This window comes from Temnothorax americanus, unplaced genomic scaffold, assembly GCF_048541705.1.
Source record: "Temnothorax americanus isolate GAGA-0224 unplaced genomic scaffold, ASM4854170v1 Scaffold5, whole genome shotgun sequence".
Taxonomy (NCBI): Eukaryota; Metazoa; Arthropoda; class Insecta; order Hymenoptera; family Formicidae; genus Temnothorax; species Temnothorax americanus.
In genome coordinates this window covers 6,024,566-6,041,924 of record NW_027509657.1, presented here as the reverse complement: position 1 = coordinate 6,041,924, position 17,359 = coordinate 6,024,566, and the positions used below count along the sequence as shown (strand labels likewise).

At 43.4% G+C, this 17,359-nt stretch overlaps 1 protein-coding gene across 2 annotated transcripts in view; it reads right to left on the bottom strand.

Annotated features, from left to right (window-relative positions):
- Cda5 (Chitin deacetylase-like 5) overlaps positions 1 to 17,359 on the bottom strand; it is a 51,056-nt gene that overhangs the window by 11,359 nt on the left and 22,338 nt on the right. For both annotated transcript variants that reach the window (XM_077417847.1, XM_077417846.1), the window contains exons 2-3: positions 2,849 to 3,023; positions 948 to 1,043 (exon numbers count right to left, since the gene is read on the bottom strand). In XM_077417847.1, the coding sequence (XP_077273973.1) occupies positions 948 to 1,043; positions 2,849 to 3,023 (271 nt within the window). The remainder of the gene's footprint in view (positions 1 to 947; positions 1,044 to 2,848; positions 3,024 to 17,359) is intronic.

Below are 17,359 nucleotides of genomic sequence, written 5' to 3'. Positions count from 1 at the left end.
GTAATAAAAATGTCATCTGTATACCTCATGTACATACGTTTTTCAGTTTTCGCACGCGTTTTAATATAGCAGCGATGAACAACAATGAGTAACGAAAAAGCAATGACTCAGCGGTATTCTTTTCTGAAATGTAACAAGCCCGCTCGAACGGATTCGCGGCGTTTATTTTAATCGCAACAATTAAATTTTAAATTGAAGTAATTTATGTTGGAGAGAAATAATAATAAGAAACGAAAGAGAATGAGTCCGTAAGGGTTTACAGGCGGAACGAAGTGGCCTCTAACAACGCGCCTGTCATTCGAGCGTACGTTATTTTTTTTTATCGGCGCATAATACCGCCGATATATCTCTTTTGCCACATTGAATCGAGAGTACGCGTTCGAGTATTGCGCGCGAGATTATTCGACGCGTCCGCAGCCGAGAAAACGCGATCGCGAGGTCGTTCTATCGAAACTAATGGCTCTCCCCGCGAGTCTCCTCCGCGCTCGCCATCTACTCTAGTCGCCTTAATCGACCGCTGTTTCTCTTTCTTTTCACTCTCACTCTCGCCTTTTTCTCCCATCGGCTGTCGCGAGCGTGGGTGAAGCTCGCGAACGCGCGTATATGTGCCTGCGCGAGCACACTATTGTTTTGCAATCGCGACGAAAACTAAAATCTCACGCGTGGAATGCAATGCTCTACTACTCATATCGTTTTTGTAGCGAGACACACTTTGCAAGAAAAAAAAACACTTTGTGTACGCGACGATCCATGTACTTATTGCAAATAAATTAAAATAATGCCAGTGCTAAAGACAATCTTATAGTAAAATGTATTCTCAAAAATATGTAGAACGTTATATTAATGCGAATTTATAATTATTGACGTACATAATTGAAAATTACGCTGCGGAAATATTTTTCAAAGTATTCCGTCGAATGTGAGATATCGAAATAATCACAACTCACCTCTCCAAAAGGGGATCCTCCTCGGTCTCCTTGTTGGACGAATGTCCCTCCGGGCAGCCTACGTTTCGCGGCCAGTCACATGTCTGCAAGTCGTGGCTGGAGAAAGAAGGCAAAAAAAATTAATTCGGATTTCTCAGTATCGGATCGTTAATGTTCATTAGATATACTACGGTCTCACTGGCCGAACACGCGAGTTCTCGTCGAAGTGCGTCGTATTATTAAAATTACATTTGCACTACGCGAGAGACGTACATCGTTTCCCACTTCGCTTATTTCACATTACGTTTCTTTATACACAACTTGACATTTTTCCCTCGGTTACGCGAAAATTATCCTAACACAGTTCTCTTCCGCTACTTACGCGTCACGCTAATTAAGGCTCATTTACTCGCCGTAAGTAAAAACGCCGTAAGTAAACGTACGACATACATATACGACGTAAAGTGCAAAGCTTTTATTTTCGAATTAACGCGAATGTTCTTGCGGTTGCTCCTGCGGTATAAATGATATTTAAATAGCATTATGACACCTAAGAATTGTCAAGGCAATTCTGAGATTATAATTTCTAGATCCAATCATCCGCCAAGCTTTCCGTCGCACGTAAAATATCCGTAATGAAATCGTAATTAAGTGGTAAAATGTTCAAACGACTCATGCAAGACTCGAGAACGAGCGTTTCCCGAGAATTCCGGACCCCAGACCCGTCTATCATCGAGAGAGCCGCGTTTGGCGCGTCGCTCCTGGAACCGCCGCGCCGCCGGTCTCGATCTCACCCGTACTTGGATATCGCGTTACCATTAAGCACCTTGGGCTATGTATCAACCGGCTTCGACGCGGCGAACTCGTTCACGCTCGCTCGTATCGGGCGAGGTGTGGCTGGATCGATTTTTTTCCTTTTCTCCAGGGTTACGCGTACGACCCCCTTTTACCGTGCAAATCCAGACGGCGGATTGAAAGTAATTCATCGCGGTCGGTCGAATATCGGCCACTCGGGTCTCGTGTAAGACATATAGGAGAGCTGATAACGAGAGATGACATTCGCGTTCTTACGTGTCGAGACACGTGAGTTGCATCTCTAACTCGTGCATGGTTTGATAAACTAGCTTCACGCTATTCGTTTAAACTCCATTCTTGGAGGATACCCCCCGAGAAATACATTTTACGGCGGCGCGTCGAATTTTCGATCCGCGGCGCTGCGCGCTCGCGGGAAAGCATGCGATTCCGTACGCGCGGCCAACGCGAAATCTCTCACGAATCTCGTAATGCAACTCTGGGAGCGCGGGACGGGTCGCGCGCATCCGGCCCCCTCATATATATATACGCCCGATTCGGCGCATCCATTAACGCTCCGTTCGCCTAATTTCACTTAACTTCGCTAATCCGCGACCGTATTAGCCGGATCGGTCGCGGTCGTCAGGACTGGCGCGGAGTCGTTTCCACGGTGCGTTGCTTTTTTCCTCTCTTTTCTCTCTTGGAGAACGCACTCCGCGATGGTGATCGCGAACGCGGTCGTCGACCCCCGCGCCTGCCGGCAGAAACTCCGGTAACGAGTAAAAGAACTCCTCACGTCGACCATCTTCTATTATCTCGCACGTAATCTTAGAACTCGCGAACGCTTACACGCGGCATTTTTAGTGTCCCGACACTAAACGTTAACGTTGCTGCGGCAATATCAATATTATTTTTAGAATCATAGATTTTCCACGAGATTTCCTTTCGCAAATCGGAGCGGAACAAAGACGAGACGCGTTTGATTTCTCCACGCTAGATATTAAAAAAAAAAAAAAAAAAAAAACGTTCTTTCCAAAATGAAATGTCGAGTCCACCGCTTTTCCGTACGGACTTGATTTTTCCCTTTCACTATTTTTTTCCAGCATATTCGTGCTTCTAGCCTCACGTACCTGTACATGAGGCCTCCTGTGCAGGACTCCAGCAGGGCGCCGCCGAAAACGCACACATAATACTGCGTGCAGTCACGCGGATGGGCATAGTATCCAAATTCTTCGGGGCACTCAAATTCCAGGACTGCCTCATTTCTGCTGGCTCTCGCGCTTCTCGGAGTAATCCGTTGACATCCTGGAACAAAAAGAAATGCCTTTCAGTCTAAAGTCTAAAACATCCGCAGGTTGTTCAGTCCTTCAGCGTACAACGTATCAGAGGACTTAATTAATTTGATGTCAGTAACCTCGTTAAAGACCAGCGAGGTCTCCTATCTTTTCCCGAATCACAAATAAATTATCGCCAGATCAAAATTCGCGTCTTAAATCCCCCGCGGGTCTCTAGATCCGATTATACAATGCATATCCGAATCGGAGCTTATACCGGCCTCTGGCATAATCTATCCGATCCTAGATCTCCGTGGAATTGCGAAATAACATTTTTATGCAGCCCGCATTGCGAAACGGTAGAACAAAGAAAGTCATATAGAAACATAGAGGCGGATTAATATAGGCCTCGTATACGGATATATAAAATCGACAACGTTTGTTTTAAGATTGGCAAAGGTTATTGTTGCTCCTTGCGTTCGGATTATCGTGCAAGATATAAACTTTCGTTAATTTTGTACAAGTTTTTCCATTTTACATATGACGCAATACATATAACGCATTTCAATAAAATTAGGATAAACTCGAGTAAGATGGCCATAAAGGAAAAACAGCCAACCCATGTTTTCTCAATCTAGCTCGTCATGAAACATGGAACGAACATGGGTGTGCCATCTTTCCTCTATATACGGTCATCTTACCCAAGTTTACCCTACTTTCTAAAAATAAATTTCTTTTAAAGTACATTACTTTGTAAAATTGATACACACATTTAGGTAAAAATCAATTAATAAAACTTAAGCTCTTAAGTAAATATATTTTATTCAAACGGTTTTTATCAACGTTTTCATGTTTGATTCATACTTCAACTTGAAATTTCATCCCTCTTTAAGAATTAAACTCCACGTTATGCATGAGCCAATAATTTCATAAGCTGAGAGCACGACGTAAATGTAGATTCATTAATTACACGAACAAAGCGTGCGTCAACGTGTTGGTGTAAATTATGATTACAATCTATTTATTCCGACGTGGGGCGAGTCGGGCCATGAAATGTCGTAAACATTTTCAGCTTCGAACGAGCTTGACATGATTGCTCGCCGTATATCATCGCGTGTACCGCTTGTCCTACTCGCGTGTTGAAACACGAGCGCGATAAATGCGGCTGTGGGTTGTGCAACGGAAAAAGTAGCCAGATTTTTGGTCGACCTTGCACTCACGCACAACGTGGCTATATCGAGCGTTCGGCTATAACGTCCGAACGTGTTTGCCGGACCGCCCTGACTCGCTTGGAGAAACGCTCTCACGACAGTCTCGGCAAGGATATCGGCGTGGTAAAATGGAGAACGTGAAAGACATAGAGAAGCCGCAACAATGCGGAGGCATTAATTTTCCCGAACGCAACGTAGGCACGCAAAACGACACGCGCGAGGAAAAACGGCGAGGCGGTACGCGCGACGCGCATCTCGCATTGCCCGGGTTTCGCAATCCGTGCCTCTCTCGCAAGAGGAAGCTCGAGAGAGCCTCTGATGGGGTCTTTCACGGCGAGGTTTTCCCTCTGATTATAGAGCCCGGGTTGATTAATAAGCGCCCCTGGAAACCGGGATAATTGCGACTTAATGAGAAAACGTGCAATCGTGGCCGAAGAATGGATAATCGACGTTGTCGGAAGCGCGTTCCATTCCTCAATCATCGGCGGAAAAATGAGACAGAAAAAAAGATTTAAAAAAAAAAAAAGCGTAAAATTACGACGGGGCCGACTGCACCGTTAAATGTTATAAAGGATAAAATTTAAATCAATACCTTAAGTTAAATAACATTTTGTTATTTTTAACTACCATATGTGTCGAAATTTATTGTTTTAACACAAAACAGTATTATTTTAACTCCATATTGGTTTAGTTAAATTAACATATTGGAGCAGTGGGGCGACCTATATAGGAATGATTAAAACTGACTCAAATTGGGTACGATTTGACACTACGAATTTGACAGTGTGACCAACGCGCGACGGATGGAGCATCATGAAAGCGAGATGAAACAGCGCTCGGAGATGTGCGCACACGTCCGCGATTTCCAACGTTTTCCGCGTTGTTTCGGATGGGACGCGAGCCGGACGGCTGGATTTTTAGTCACGCGACGCAAACGCGAGACAAAAGAGTTATTATCGTTATTGCTTGACAGTTTTTTGCTTTCCAGAAGCCACGTCAGCGTTTGCGCGCGACGCGAACGCGAATCGCGACGTGTGGTGCGCGCGGCCACGCGTGGGTGCTGCAAGCATGTCCGAGTGCAGACGTCTGCTTCCCATACGCATGTAGGAAACCATTGCGCAATCATCGGCGGGTATGCGCTCTATGATGAGCAATAACGAATTTGCCTGAATACCGGGCGCGCGAGTGTGCATTATCGTCACGGCGCGGCGATTAAGAATTAAGTAACCGGAGTGGGAAAAATGAGGGAGATCTCGCTTTTGATCGCTGGGAAGGAGAGATCGAGAATGCCAGATTGATTTCCAGAGAATGCGACTAATTAAGTGAGCGCGCAACCGCGCGGAATGAGCGGGATATACGAGGGAAATTAATTGCTACCCCCCTTCCGCCCGGTTAATTCGCGATGCCCGGGATAACGGCGACGAGTTTTATGCGGTATAGCGTGAGTTAATGCACTTATGAGGTTTACGAGCCTAAAAACGTATGATAACTGTTGGCTTGAGTCTCCGTGCAATTTAATTTCTTCTTGCAAGGAAAGTACGTCCGGTTTAGATCCTCCTATTACGTAATGTTCCTGCAAGAGTTTCGCGAATACGGAGAACGTTTATTATTTAGACCTGCAAGCGCAAGTCGCGCTCGAACCAAATTGCATGACAGAGACACGGGTGCAATTTACACACGCACGTATAATTACGCATTTCGCGGCGCAAGACACGTTTGTCTTCCTGGCGGCATTGATCGAAGGCATCGGCCACAACCGAAGTATTCGGTCGCGAAGGTCGCCGGGAAATGCCGGAACGAAGGAAAGAGGTGGATTTGAACGGGATACGAACGTCCTCGACCGCACGGATGCAGAAGGACGCGTACGCGGCGGACTGACGTCAGGGGAATCAATTTCAACACGGAGATTCCGATCCCGTTCTCTCTCTCTTTCTCTCTCGCTCTCTCTCTTGCTGTCGTCAACGCGGCAGTCGACCTCGAAATCCTTCACTCGCGACCTTGAAAGCAAGTGTCCTTGCCCGCGGGATGGTCCAAAATCTTACCTTCAACCGTTCTCGTTGTTCCAATCTCCGATTGGGGCGATTCCGTTTCGAGAGAGAGAGAGAGGAATGAGAGAGAAATCATGAATATTTTTAATATAGAATACTTTCAGGGACTTTTTCATTAATCAATCTTTCGTTATCTAATTTTTAATGACGACTATTTGCAAAATTCCAGATTGAATCCACGTTTGTATTAATTGTTACGCAGGTTGAGAAGGTGAATTTGTCCCGAAACACGTTTCAACTACCTTGTGTGTACCATATATCCCGACGTTACATAAGAAATTCACACAGTAACGCAATTTTCCATCGCGTCGCTGACATTTGACGATGGAAGTGGAATTACCTGCGAAATATAATGCAATCAGGTATCTGCGGCCAGCGACATTCTAGTGCGTTAGTCAGTACGGCGTATCGTCAAATAATACGTTCTATAGGAGTGTGCTTGTGGAATATAACGCACCGCGACCGGGTGAACGCGAGAACGTTGCACCCGGCACACAATAAATGTCGCGTGCCGACCTAGAAATTCTCAAATGATGCGTCGCGATTGCTAAAGCGACACAAAGTGCGTTGCTGCCTTTTACGGTTGCTAAACATGTATCCAACGTGTAGCGCTGATTCGTGCGCGTTTCACTGAAATATCTGATCGCTAATTACACGAACATCTCACGTTTCACGATTGCATTGGTCGCTAATTGTAACATGACCACACGCCACGCTTCGTGTTGTATACAAAACATTTTCCACTATATCTAAGCAATATTATAATATTAATATCTGCAATTGATAATTGAATATATCGACATATATTTTCTCTATTTTTCAATTTTGCGTTCACTAACTTCTTCTAATTTTATTTTCCATTAACATTCTTGAAGACCTTTTTATCCAACGCCTTTTCCTTGATATCGAGCTACAAACAGAATTTGTTGACCAGAGTTAAAGGCAAACACCTCTTTATACATTCTCGATAATGGAAAATAAATGAGAAGTACCGGGTTCGGTGTAATAAAAAATTGCGAAACTTTTTTACAGCAGCTGTTTTGCAAGAAACTGCATCAGTTGTCGATGTCACTTTCTTTGTAAGTGAGAGAGTGTGTGTGTGTGAGAGAGAGAGAGAGAGAGAGAGAGAGAGAGAGAGAGAGAGAGACGGTCAAATAAATTTCTCACGAAAGGGTGCGGGTAGAATGTAAACGCGATTTGCACCATTGAACGATGCGAAATCGCGGACTCAACTGTACGCTCTGCAACTCTGTGATAAAAGAAATGACAGGCAGTCGTTCGCTAAAGAATCAAACACCTCTCTCGTAAGTCTTTTTACTTTTTACGCAAGTCATATTGCAAGTGAAATAGTATTTGTATAATAATTTTTTTTCGCGTGAGGTGATATCGCAGCTGTGATGGAAAGGCAGCTCCTCGACGAAAAGACGTTGCGAAAATTGATCGGAGACTATACGCGCATCTACGGCGAGTGATTATTTTATACCGCGGCGGTCTTTGAATCCGGAACTCCGGGCGGGGCGTAATTTATTAGTGTCTCATATTCGTATAGTGTGTTTACGCAACGTGGCACCCGGAGCAACCGGAACCGCCGCTATCGAAACGGCGCCACCAGGAAATCGTTCTGGCATATCGGCGCGCGCTCTCCTTATATATTTGTAAGCTATATAAAATCGCCGCCTCGTAACGATCCGTATACGCGATTATACGTGTACATACGCTGTATGTGTATACGACCCATATGAATATAAACGCGGCTTTTTCCGCGGCTTTTCCTAAGGCGGCCGCGCGCGGTGGAAGTCCTCACGGCGCACAGAACGAGACGCGCGAGGAAAAGAAGGACTTCGCGAAGTCTGAGAGAAGTGAAAGTCATGCGAACGGAGAGAGACGGAGGAGCGCGCGTGAGGGCGAGAGAAATAGAGACAGGGTGACGAGAGAGAGAGAGAGAAGGGGACTCCCGACACAGGATAAAAGAGTCGGCGAGTGAATGAGTGAAAGTGAGCTGGAATACCGAAGCGGTGCTCTGAAACTGGAGCGCCGCTTGCATAATATCGGACAGTTTATACAGTTTAAGGCGTTCCGTGTTGCACGGGCGCCCGCCCGACGTCGTGTATACATGTATATATATCCGCGCTCAAATCAATAAATCATTGTGTACGTGACGGGGCGACGATAATTCGTAATTACGTCGGAAAAAACAATATTCGCAGACTTTCGCGATTTCCGCGGCGAACACGGTCAAGGAGGGAACTCTGCAGAAAACTCGCCGTGTTTCGTTCCCTGCTCGTTATAAGCTTTGCTTATAAGAAGTGCAGTATTTACATTTAATATAGCTGTATACATAAATTAAATTTTTTGTAATTAAATTAACTAACACTTACTTTTTTACTAAAACGATTACCTTCTAATATTCCCCTTAAACTTTATTTATTGTATCTGTAAAACTTCTTACGATATTTATTTGAAAAAGAGCGGAATTTTTAAGAAGAAATATCAGTCGCGGGCAATTTAACTCTTTATTCTATTATATATATAGTCGTCACTTTTTGCAGTTGCTCGGATCGGCGAAAAGGAGAAAAAAAATTGACCCGTCTGTCTATGGCAAATCAACGATTAGAACGGTCAAACATGGGCATCGCTCGATCTCCATTAACGGTGGCGGTACACATGCTCGGTATCACGTGGGGCTTGGAAGGAGATTAACAGGCACGTGATGGAGAACTCGTTGTGGATCGTTTCGGATCGGGAATTTAAGCAGTCCCGCGCGCGCGTTATCCGAGAACGTCCGTTATCGCATCGTCATATATCCGCGATATATTCAACGATCAGGCTTAAGATCGTTAAAAAGTACTCATTATCGCACCACCGTGAAATTATGCGATCTCGCAGTTGCGTTTTCATCGTCGTACACGCACGTGCGCGCAGCGCGGTTTTAAGCCCCCATTCCACCCTCCCCGTCCCCCATCGCGCCGGAACGACTTGATTGCTCGTTGCCTATTTGGGCGGGGCACTCGATTGTATAAAGGAGATTTGGTTCACTTCGGAGTCCGGTCACGCGTCCCATTACAGCGGTAAAAGTAGGCAATCAGAAATCCGACGCGGCGGTTGCCGCAGACCCGCGGCGCTTATATTTCCGCCGCGCCCGCCGCGTCGCCACTCGCCGGTCCTGGCAAAATCTTTCCTTCGCCGCGACTCGAGACCTTGAAAAGTCGAATAAAGTCGGTTGCTTGCATATAATAAGCGGCGAAAGTCGTCATTAATTAAGCCTCGAGTATTTTTCCGTGAAACTCTGGTTTCTGGAACCTTTTCTCTTTCTCTCTCTCTCTCGTGTATACAAACTCCTCTTTGTCAAATCATTGGACCGACAATTGCATGCTTTCGCAGTTCCATGAAAATACCGGCGGCACTACAATTTGCCTCGCTCCCTTTTTTTGTGCATGCGATTAATGAGATTGTTGGCAGTTACGCGTGGCATATATAAGCGTCTCGATATATACCTTTTACAAAAACGGCATACCACGGATAGCAAGAAACGCGTGTGTTTCGCTAGTGGAATTCCTAAAAGCATTAGAGCCGCGAAATATTTACGGCGCGATAGTAACGATGATTATAAGTATCAATTAGGATAATAGAGTTAAAATGGATCATAAAGTATAAAATTAAACATAAAATGAAACATTTTTCTTCCTTACTGAAGCAAGCTTCAGGAATTTCTCAGATTATGATAGATTAAGGAAAAATGGTTGAGAAGTACGGATTAAAAATATATGTTTTATTACAACGTTTTATTTCGCATATTTCAGTTGCTTTTAAATGTTAAAGAGCAACAGATTGAATATCATTTATTCGATATTCGCGAGGAACGACCATTGCAATCCAACGAGAAATATTACGTAAAGTCGCTTGCTAATTCAAGGATTAAGAAGGCGCGATAATGATGAAGAAATTTATTCCCACCGAGTGTATATCGATTTCAGCGAATTTGTCAGCGCCTACGGCCTCGGAAGTTCGTTCAGTCTCGCCGTTTAAGCTTTCTTCGCGTGACTTCGACAACTGATTCCTTCTTTAAGTAGAGCATCGAATCGTATAACCGCAACCGTAACTAAAGTCCCTATATCTGTCGCGTTTAACCAGAAATGTTCCGGCAATCTCGGATATGTAGTAAATCACGTTTCCGAGTTAACCAGAGAAATAAAAAAGGTTTCCTTTCTAAAAAAAAAAATAAAAAAAATACTTTCTCAGAATAATATTTAACGTATTTACAGATTAAATATAAAATCGACGAAGGGACGTTGATGTTCGTGTTTAATTTATTGCTCGTTTATCGAAAATCCTAATAACCTGTCGATTCTGAACTTCTAGTTTGGCAGGTATTTTGCGGGTATACAAATTTACGACATATATCTTTCCAAAATTGAAATAAACTATCGCTCGTAATGGATGATTACTTTTATTTTACGTCCCTAATGAGCGTAGTACGACAGGACGTAATACTTATTTCGCGTATCGTCAGCAGCGTCGTATTATTCCGAGGGCAACGTTTTCAATCGCCGCCCACACGGCATTACGTCACGCATTACGTATTCGTCAATCATCATCCGTGCATCCCGGCGTGCTGTGGTCTGTTTTCTCTCTCGTCCATGAAAGGTCACCGAGGCCGTTTAAAATATCGATGGAAGTCGATGCGCTCCAAATTATGCGTTACGTTGTACAACATTATTATCCGAGATTGAGATCGTCGTAACAATTATGTGTTGTGCAAAACTTAGGGCAAAAGTCATCGGAGATGACAAAGCCAATTTGGCAAAACTTTTTTTAGGCAAACTATTTTATATACTAAAAAAACGGCCGGAGATATAGAAATATATAATAGTAATGTGATTTTAATTCGTTGATTTGGCTTATTTGTATGTTATTACACAATGATATATCTCTTTATATAATATTCAGAGAGGTCGACGTACGACAAATCACGTATTCTTTTGCACTTTTTACAGCATCCTATACGCAGTTCTATTGTGCTATTCACGCATATGTCGCATCTCAGAATACAAAATTATTTTAAATTTTTTACTCCCGAACGAAAACTCGTTTCTTTCTAAAACACATAAAAATCATCATAATATCTTTTATTTAAATAAAGTAACTTTAGTTATATGTCATCGAGTTTATCTGGCAACATTTGCGAGTTTAAACATCTTCTCTATATGGAGGACGACTCGTGGTTTGCAAAGATGTTTTGTACGGTACTTGTCTTTCGCACACAATGTATGGCATCAAGATCCTCTCCGCAGGACATCCCGACACTGTTTGGGACGCATTCAATGTCCGCTTGCACAATCTCTCGATTTTAATCTGCCCCCATCCGAGATGCTCAAGCGGTTCTCGAGGAGTACGTATCTTAACAGATTTCGATACGCAAACGCTCGCAACCGGCGAGTGACTCGACCTCGCCGGGAATTACATCAGCATTCGTATAAATCATTTTCCAGGTCGATTATTGCAGAAGCCTCGCAAACATTTCGCAGTTACGAGACGAAAAGTTACGAGTCGCGCAAGCAGAAACATTTGATAACCCGACAATATACTTGCAATACAACGGCGTAACAATCGACAGGAAAATCAACGGTTTCTGAGAATCGTTAATTATTTGCAATGATAATTAGCTGAGATAAAAATATTCGTTTTAGATTGGACAAATTTCGCAACGTAGAGCAGAGGTCAGAAGCCGGCGGGGTTCTCTCGCGTGTTAATCGTGTCGGCGCCTCCGCCGATTGTCAGGCGTGAATGTAAACGCGTAACGGTGCCTGGACGCAACCGGTGGCCTTAAGAAGTGAAAAGATGCCCGGCCAGAGTGAAAGAGAGAGAATTTACGGGGCTCTTGGATGACGCGGTGACACGGTTGGATTAACCGCGACTTCACGGTATCTTCACGATCGTTCGGCGAGGTCGTCCCGTGATATAATAAGACTTCGATCTCTCGAAGAAAGCCGAGAAGGAAATAATACGTAGACGCGGAGATGCGACTGAGGGACTTCGTGAAATTGCGAATTAGCCTAATTGCAAGCTATAATAGGCTTCATGAGCGAGTAACGAAAGAAATAAATCGTTAACGAGGCTTATAGTTTTATATTTTCTGGTCTTTTCTTGACACACTATTTCTGATAATAGAATAGAAGATTATTCTTGCTAAACTTATCATCGGTCGTGTAAAAAATAGAAGATATGATCAAGAGCAAAAGGATATTGACTTGCTACGTCAAACATGCAACAGCATACGTATATAATACCTGTTATTTCTGAAACTTGTAAATATGCTTATCTCCTCATTTCAAACGTCTTCATCGCGTTGAATGAAAACGTTCGTATGTAATAGAACGTATGTACAAGAGATTAAATCATTGATAATTAAGTAGGCTTTTTACATCGAGTCTCTCGTGGGGTTGAGCGGCTCCACCATCGAAATTACAGGCGATAACCTCCGGCGCCGCGGCGTTGAAATCGCCGGCATTGAAATCCCCGGACGCGGCGTGTTAAGATCTGCAGCATTGAAGTTGCCGGCGTTGAAATCCGCGGTATTGTAATCACCAGCATTGAAATCTTTTGAACATTGTAATCGCCGGCGCCGTAACACAATCGGCAACAAACGGGGGGATTGTGCAAGGTAATATCAATTTCGCATTTCACTCGAGAGTGAAAAAACGGCGATTCGACACGATAGGTTTAGGGCAATCCCGCGCAATATCGTGAGCCAGAGAAACCCCGGTACTCTCTTGTACTTATAAGAATCTAAATATAATGGCGAGGTATTGCTACAAGCAAACTGGTATTATCATGGTGAAATATGACTTTGTATGACGTGTACACGCCGTGTCGGATGTGCGACGAGCGAACGTGAGAGCGAGGCCTCGCCTCGTCCTGCGAGATTAACGGCGCGCGCAAAAGTGCTCCGAAATGCCAGGGTTTACGTCTGACCCGCGCGCCGGTTGGCTATCATCGATGCAATGTACTAATTAATGCGCAGTTACATGAAATCAGAATGTGCGAGTAAGATCCGATGCATCCACGCTCACCGACACCCGACACGGAGGATTCCGTGGGATAGGATTCTCTCGTTCCGTTTGCCCTTTCGCGGTCTGACTGATCGCTAGATTCATGAGAAAGACGCGCGGGAAAGAAAGGAAGCGACGGTGAGAGAAGGTTCTTCTCTTTTTCCTTTTTTTTGCAGAAATCTGCACGTTAACTTGCACGGGAACTTTGCGTAACTTGCTTCTGAGAGTGGACACGCGAGAGCTTAGGACATTTCTAATAATGCCTGATGACAAGAAAGAAAATTAAATCTTTGACCGTTTTCGTCAATCTTCTTGCGTCTGTCATCAACAACTTTGCGGTCGGTCTCGCGAACCAGAATCGAACGGGGTTACAAAACAAAAGAAAAAGAGAAAGAGAAAGAGAAAGAGAGAGAGAGAGAGAGAGAGAGAGAGAGAGAGAGAGAGAGAGAGAGAGAGAGAGAGAGAGAGAGAGAAAGCTCTCGCGAGATTACTTCCACCTTTAGTCATATGCAACGGTGAACACCCCGATATTTTGCACCCTGCGGATCAGCTGGGAACACCCACTCACGATCGACCAGGTCTCTGGAGATTACTAAAGACAGCTCGCGACCTGCCTGGCATTCGTTTCTCGATCCCACGATTCTCTCCGCGCACACGTAAAAGAGGACTTCTCGTTGAGCCCAAGATGAAAATATCAGAAAGCAAGAGCGCTCCGCCTGATGGGATAATATCCGCGGCATCGATTACCTCTCTCGATGGAACCTTAAGGATGTACCATCCTTAACCCCGCGAACTCTCGCGTGGGCCGATCGAGTGGAAAATGACTCGGGAAAGTAACGAGGTTCGTTAACGTTAATTGAAGAGTCTGGAAATTAATCGTACGTTTGGAAAGAGTCTCTCTGTGGTGTAATATTCCTTTTTTTAATATCAAAATTCTTTCAATGGAAAGTTCCGACAAACGCTGTTTGTCGTTTGAGAGATACGATAATTACGCTATATAATATATAAAGTTCTAGACGGAAATGTGTATAGAACTATTCGCGAAAGTAACGGGCTATTACGTGATTAGTCATAAATACTGTGTTTTAAATATTTTATCAGAGGGATACATATAAAAAGAACGAATTGAATCGATTTATGTCATAATTTCCTTAAAATAAAATAGAGTAATAAATAACAATAACGCAATATAGTTTTATCGTAATATAAATAACAGTATATCTAATAATGTGTAATGGTTTCTGTTCGATTTATCCGAAATTATTCGGTAAGTTTTTATTTTTAGCTATACACGATTACACCGCGGTGTGCCGTTACATTCCCGATAGAAAGTCGCATTGCGATACACGCGGAGACGCTAATTTGATCCGAAAGTAATTTCGCAAGAGATTATGTAATTCTTTAATTAAGTATTCTCGATATAACAGTCGCACAGCTATGCTGGGAATGGAAGAATCGATACGACGACTGAAGAGATCGGGCTGGCGCGGCGGTTGGCGGCGTGCATTCTAAAATTTGCGAAATGCAGACCGCGACCGATAACCACCGCGCTATCGGCCGTGAAGGCTATCTATACGGTCACAGGAGTGTGTGCCAGCAACGCGCTCGACCTTTGTTATTTTGCGCGTGTGATTGCGAGAGCGCTGGAAAGGCTCTGATAAGAGTGATAAGACTTTGATATTACAAATTTCACCGCGCATTCCGTGGATCCTCTTAATGTAGAACAATAAAAATATTTTATAAGTTACAACATATGAGTATTTTATAAACATATTAACTTAAAGAGAGAGAGAGAGAGAGAGAGAGAGAGAGAGAGAGAAAAATAATACAATTTTTAAATAAACGTATATAAAAGTAAAAATCTCCAAACAACATAGACTTTGAAATTTATTGTCAGTATCGATCCTTGCTTTTATTTATGCAAGTTTAAAGGTGATTAAAATCTCATTTTTCTTGTTTCAAAACAAAATAACTTTGATATAATTTTGATATTTAAATAAAATAATCCCTGAAGCAAAAGATATCTCTGTGTAACTCTGTGCAGATAGAATAATTTTAGACTCCTAATAGTAAGTTGGACAAGTATCACGCATATCAACGCGATGGGCGTACGCCGTGTTAAACATGCAAGTGGTTCGAAATTCCATATTCCATATAGACAATCCACGGCCGGTTAGAGAGGAGAAAAAGAGAGACGAACGGAGGTAAATTTATCGCGACGATCCCTTCACGCGGTAAATCGACCGCGTGCGGCGATTATTGGAATCGCAGCGTGAAGGTTACGCGTTCTCGGGGGGTGTGAGCGAGCGACGTGTGTAACCTTTGCTGCCGCTCGCAGCCGGACGTTTGCTTTAGAAAGGCACAATATTAAATTCATGCACGGGGGAACTAAACGTTTTGCTCTCGCGAGACGATCTCGGACATGCGATCTCGCAGGGAGATGGGAAGGACGTCGAATCGGAGCGGCTTCTCAGATTCACGCGGTTTTCTTATCCTATTATAGCTCAGTTTGCTGCAGCCGGAGAAATGCTGCATAAATTATACGGTTTATGTATAAACGAAACGCGGACGGGATGAAAATATAGAAATGTACGATCAGATTACCTCAATTTTACTTTGCTTCTTCGTCTCCGTTGCGCTATGAAAGTTCCTCGTTGGTGGAAGTTTAAGTCCGCGAACAGCGATCGGCCGTGAAGGCTATACGCAAAGGGGTGTGTACCGATCGTAACCTTTTAACAGCTCTTTTGCACATGAAGAGGTGTGGCAATCGCGTGCACCAGAAAAACAAAGTATCTCGGACCTGTTCAACCACCTCTGATTTACATTTTTTTTCTTTCTCTCCAAATCGACAAATTTTAAATGATAAGCAATTGAGAAAAAAGGGCTTTTCAAGAGTTGAAACGTGAGTCCTGCAAATAATAAAATCTCGTTCCACGTTTTATAATTCCGTGTAGATTTTATTTTGACGAATTGAAAGAGTTATAAATATATGTAGAAAACTATTATATTTTTTGGCAATTTATAATAGCTGATTATATTTTCCTTCCTTGATATTTATTATTATTTTAAATGTGAAAAAATATCAACTTCTCAAACTGAGGGAAGAATTCGCGGATAAAAGATAACCTGCTAGGTCTGGGACACCCTGTATACATGGTTGATGGAGCGGACAGTAGTAAATATGTAAGGATGGCGTGGTCGTAGTAAGTGTAAGTAGAAACAGGAGGTGGTGCTCAGACACAATGGAACGGGCTGGGGCAACCGAGTTCTCGTCGTTGCGTCACGTCACGACCTAGGCGGCTTTCCTTCTCTTTTCTACTCATTAATCGCGGCGATGAGCGGCAGATGCCAGACAAACGATGAATTAGGAAACTTGACGTGACAAATACATAACAAGTAAAAAATGTATATATAAAACGGTAAAAATCGATTTACAAATATAAACTAAAAGATCACTTGGCTTTTCTGAACTTTGATCTTTTTCGCAGAATTCTCCTGGCAGCGGCCAGTTTAATTTCTTTCTTCTAATTAAGCCGACTGATGTAAATTACAGCTTGTCTAGGCGGAAAATTACCGTCAGAGATAGTCAAGAAAATGTAAATGCAAGTTAGAGAATGCTAATTTTATCCTTTTTTTTTTAGTAGAACTATAATTTATTATTAATTGGTGAAGTAATTGTGCTCGAAGTGTGAGGTCGGAGCGCGACATATTGTGAAAGACATTTTGTATAACACAAGTATCTTAAGTCATTGTTAGAAATCATCTTCCAATAATTCTCAGGTAGCTTGAGCTCACTTATGTGCACAGTGAATTATTAATATATCTACAGTCGCTCTTGCGTCCCGTTTCTTTTTCTGGTCGTGGGAAGGATATAATTTGCGCACTAGAAGTTATAGCCGATAATGAAACAGGACACGCGCGCCGCGATTGCGAGTTCTGACAGTTGAAACGGCGGCAGCGTGGGCCGCCCTGAGCAATTCCGCCCTTCTTGATCCGGATGTGGCCAAACGTGACCGTTGATACGGGAGGTGAGGGAGCGTTTCGTCACGAAGGCGGGGA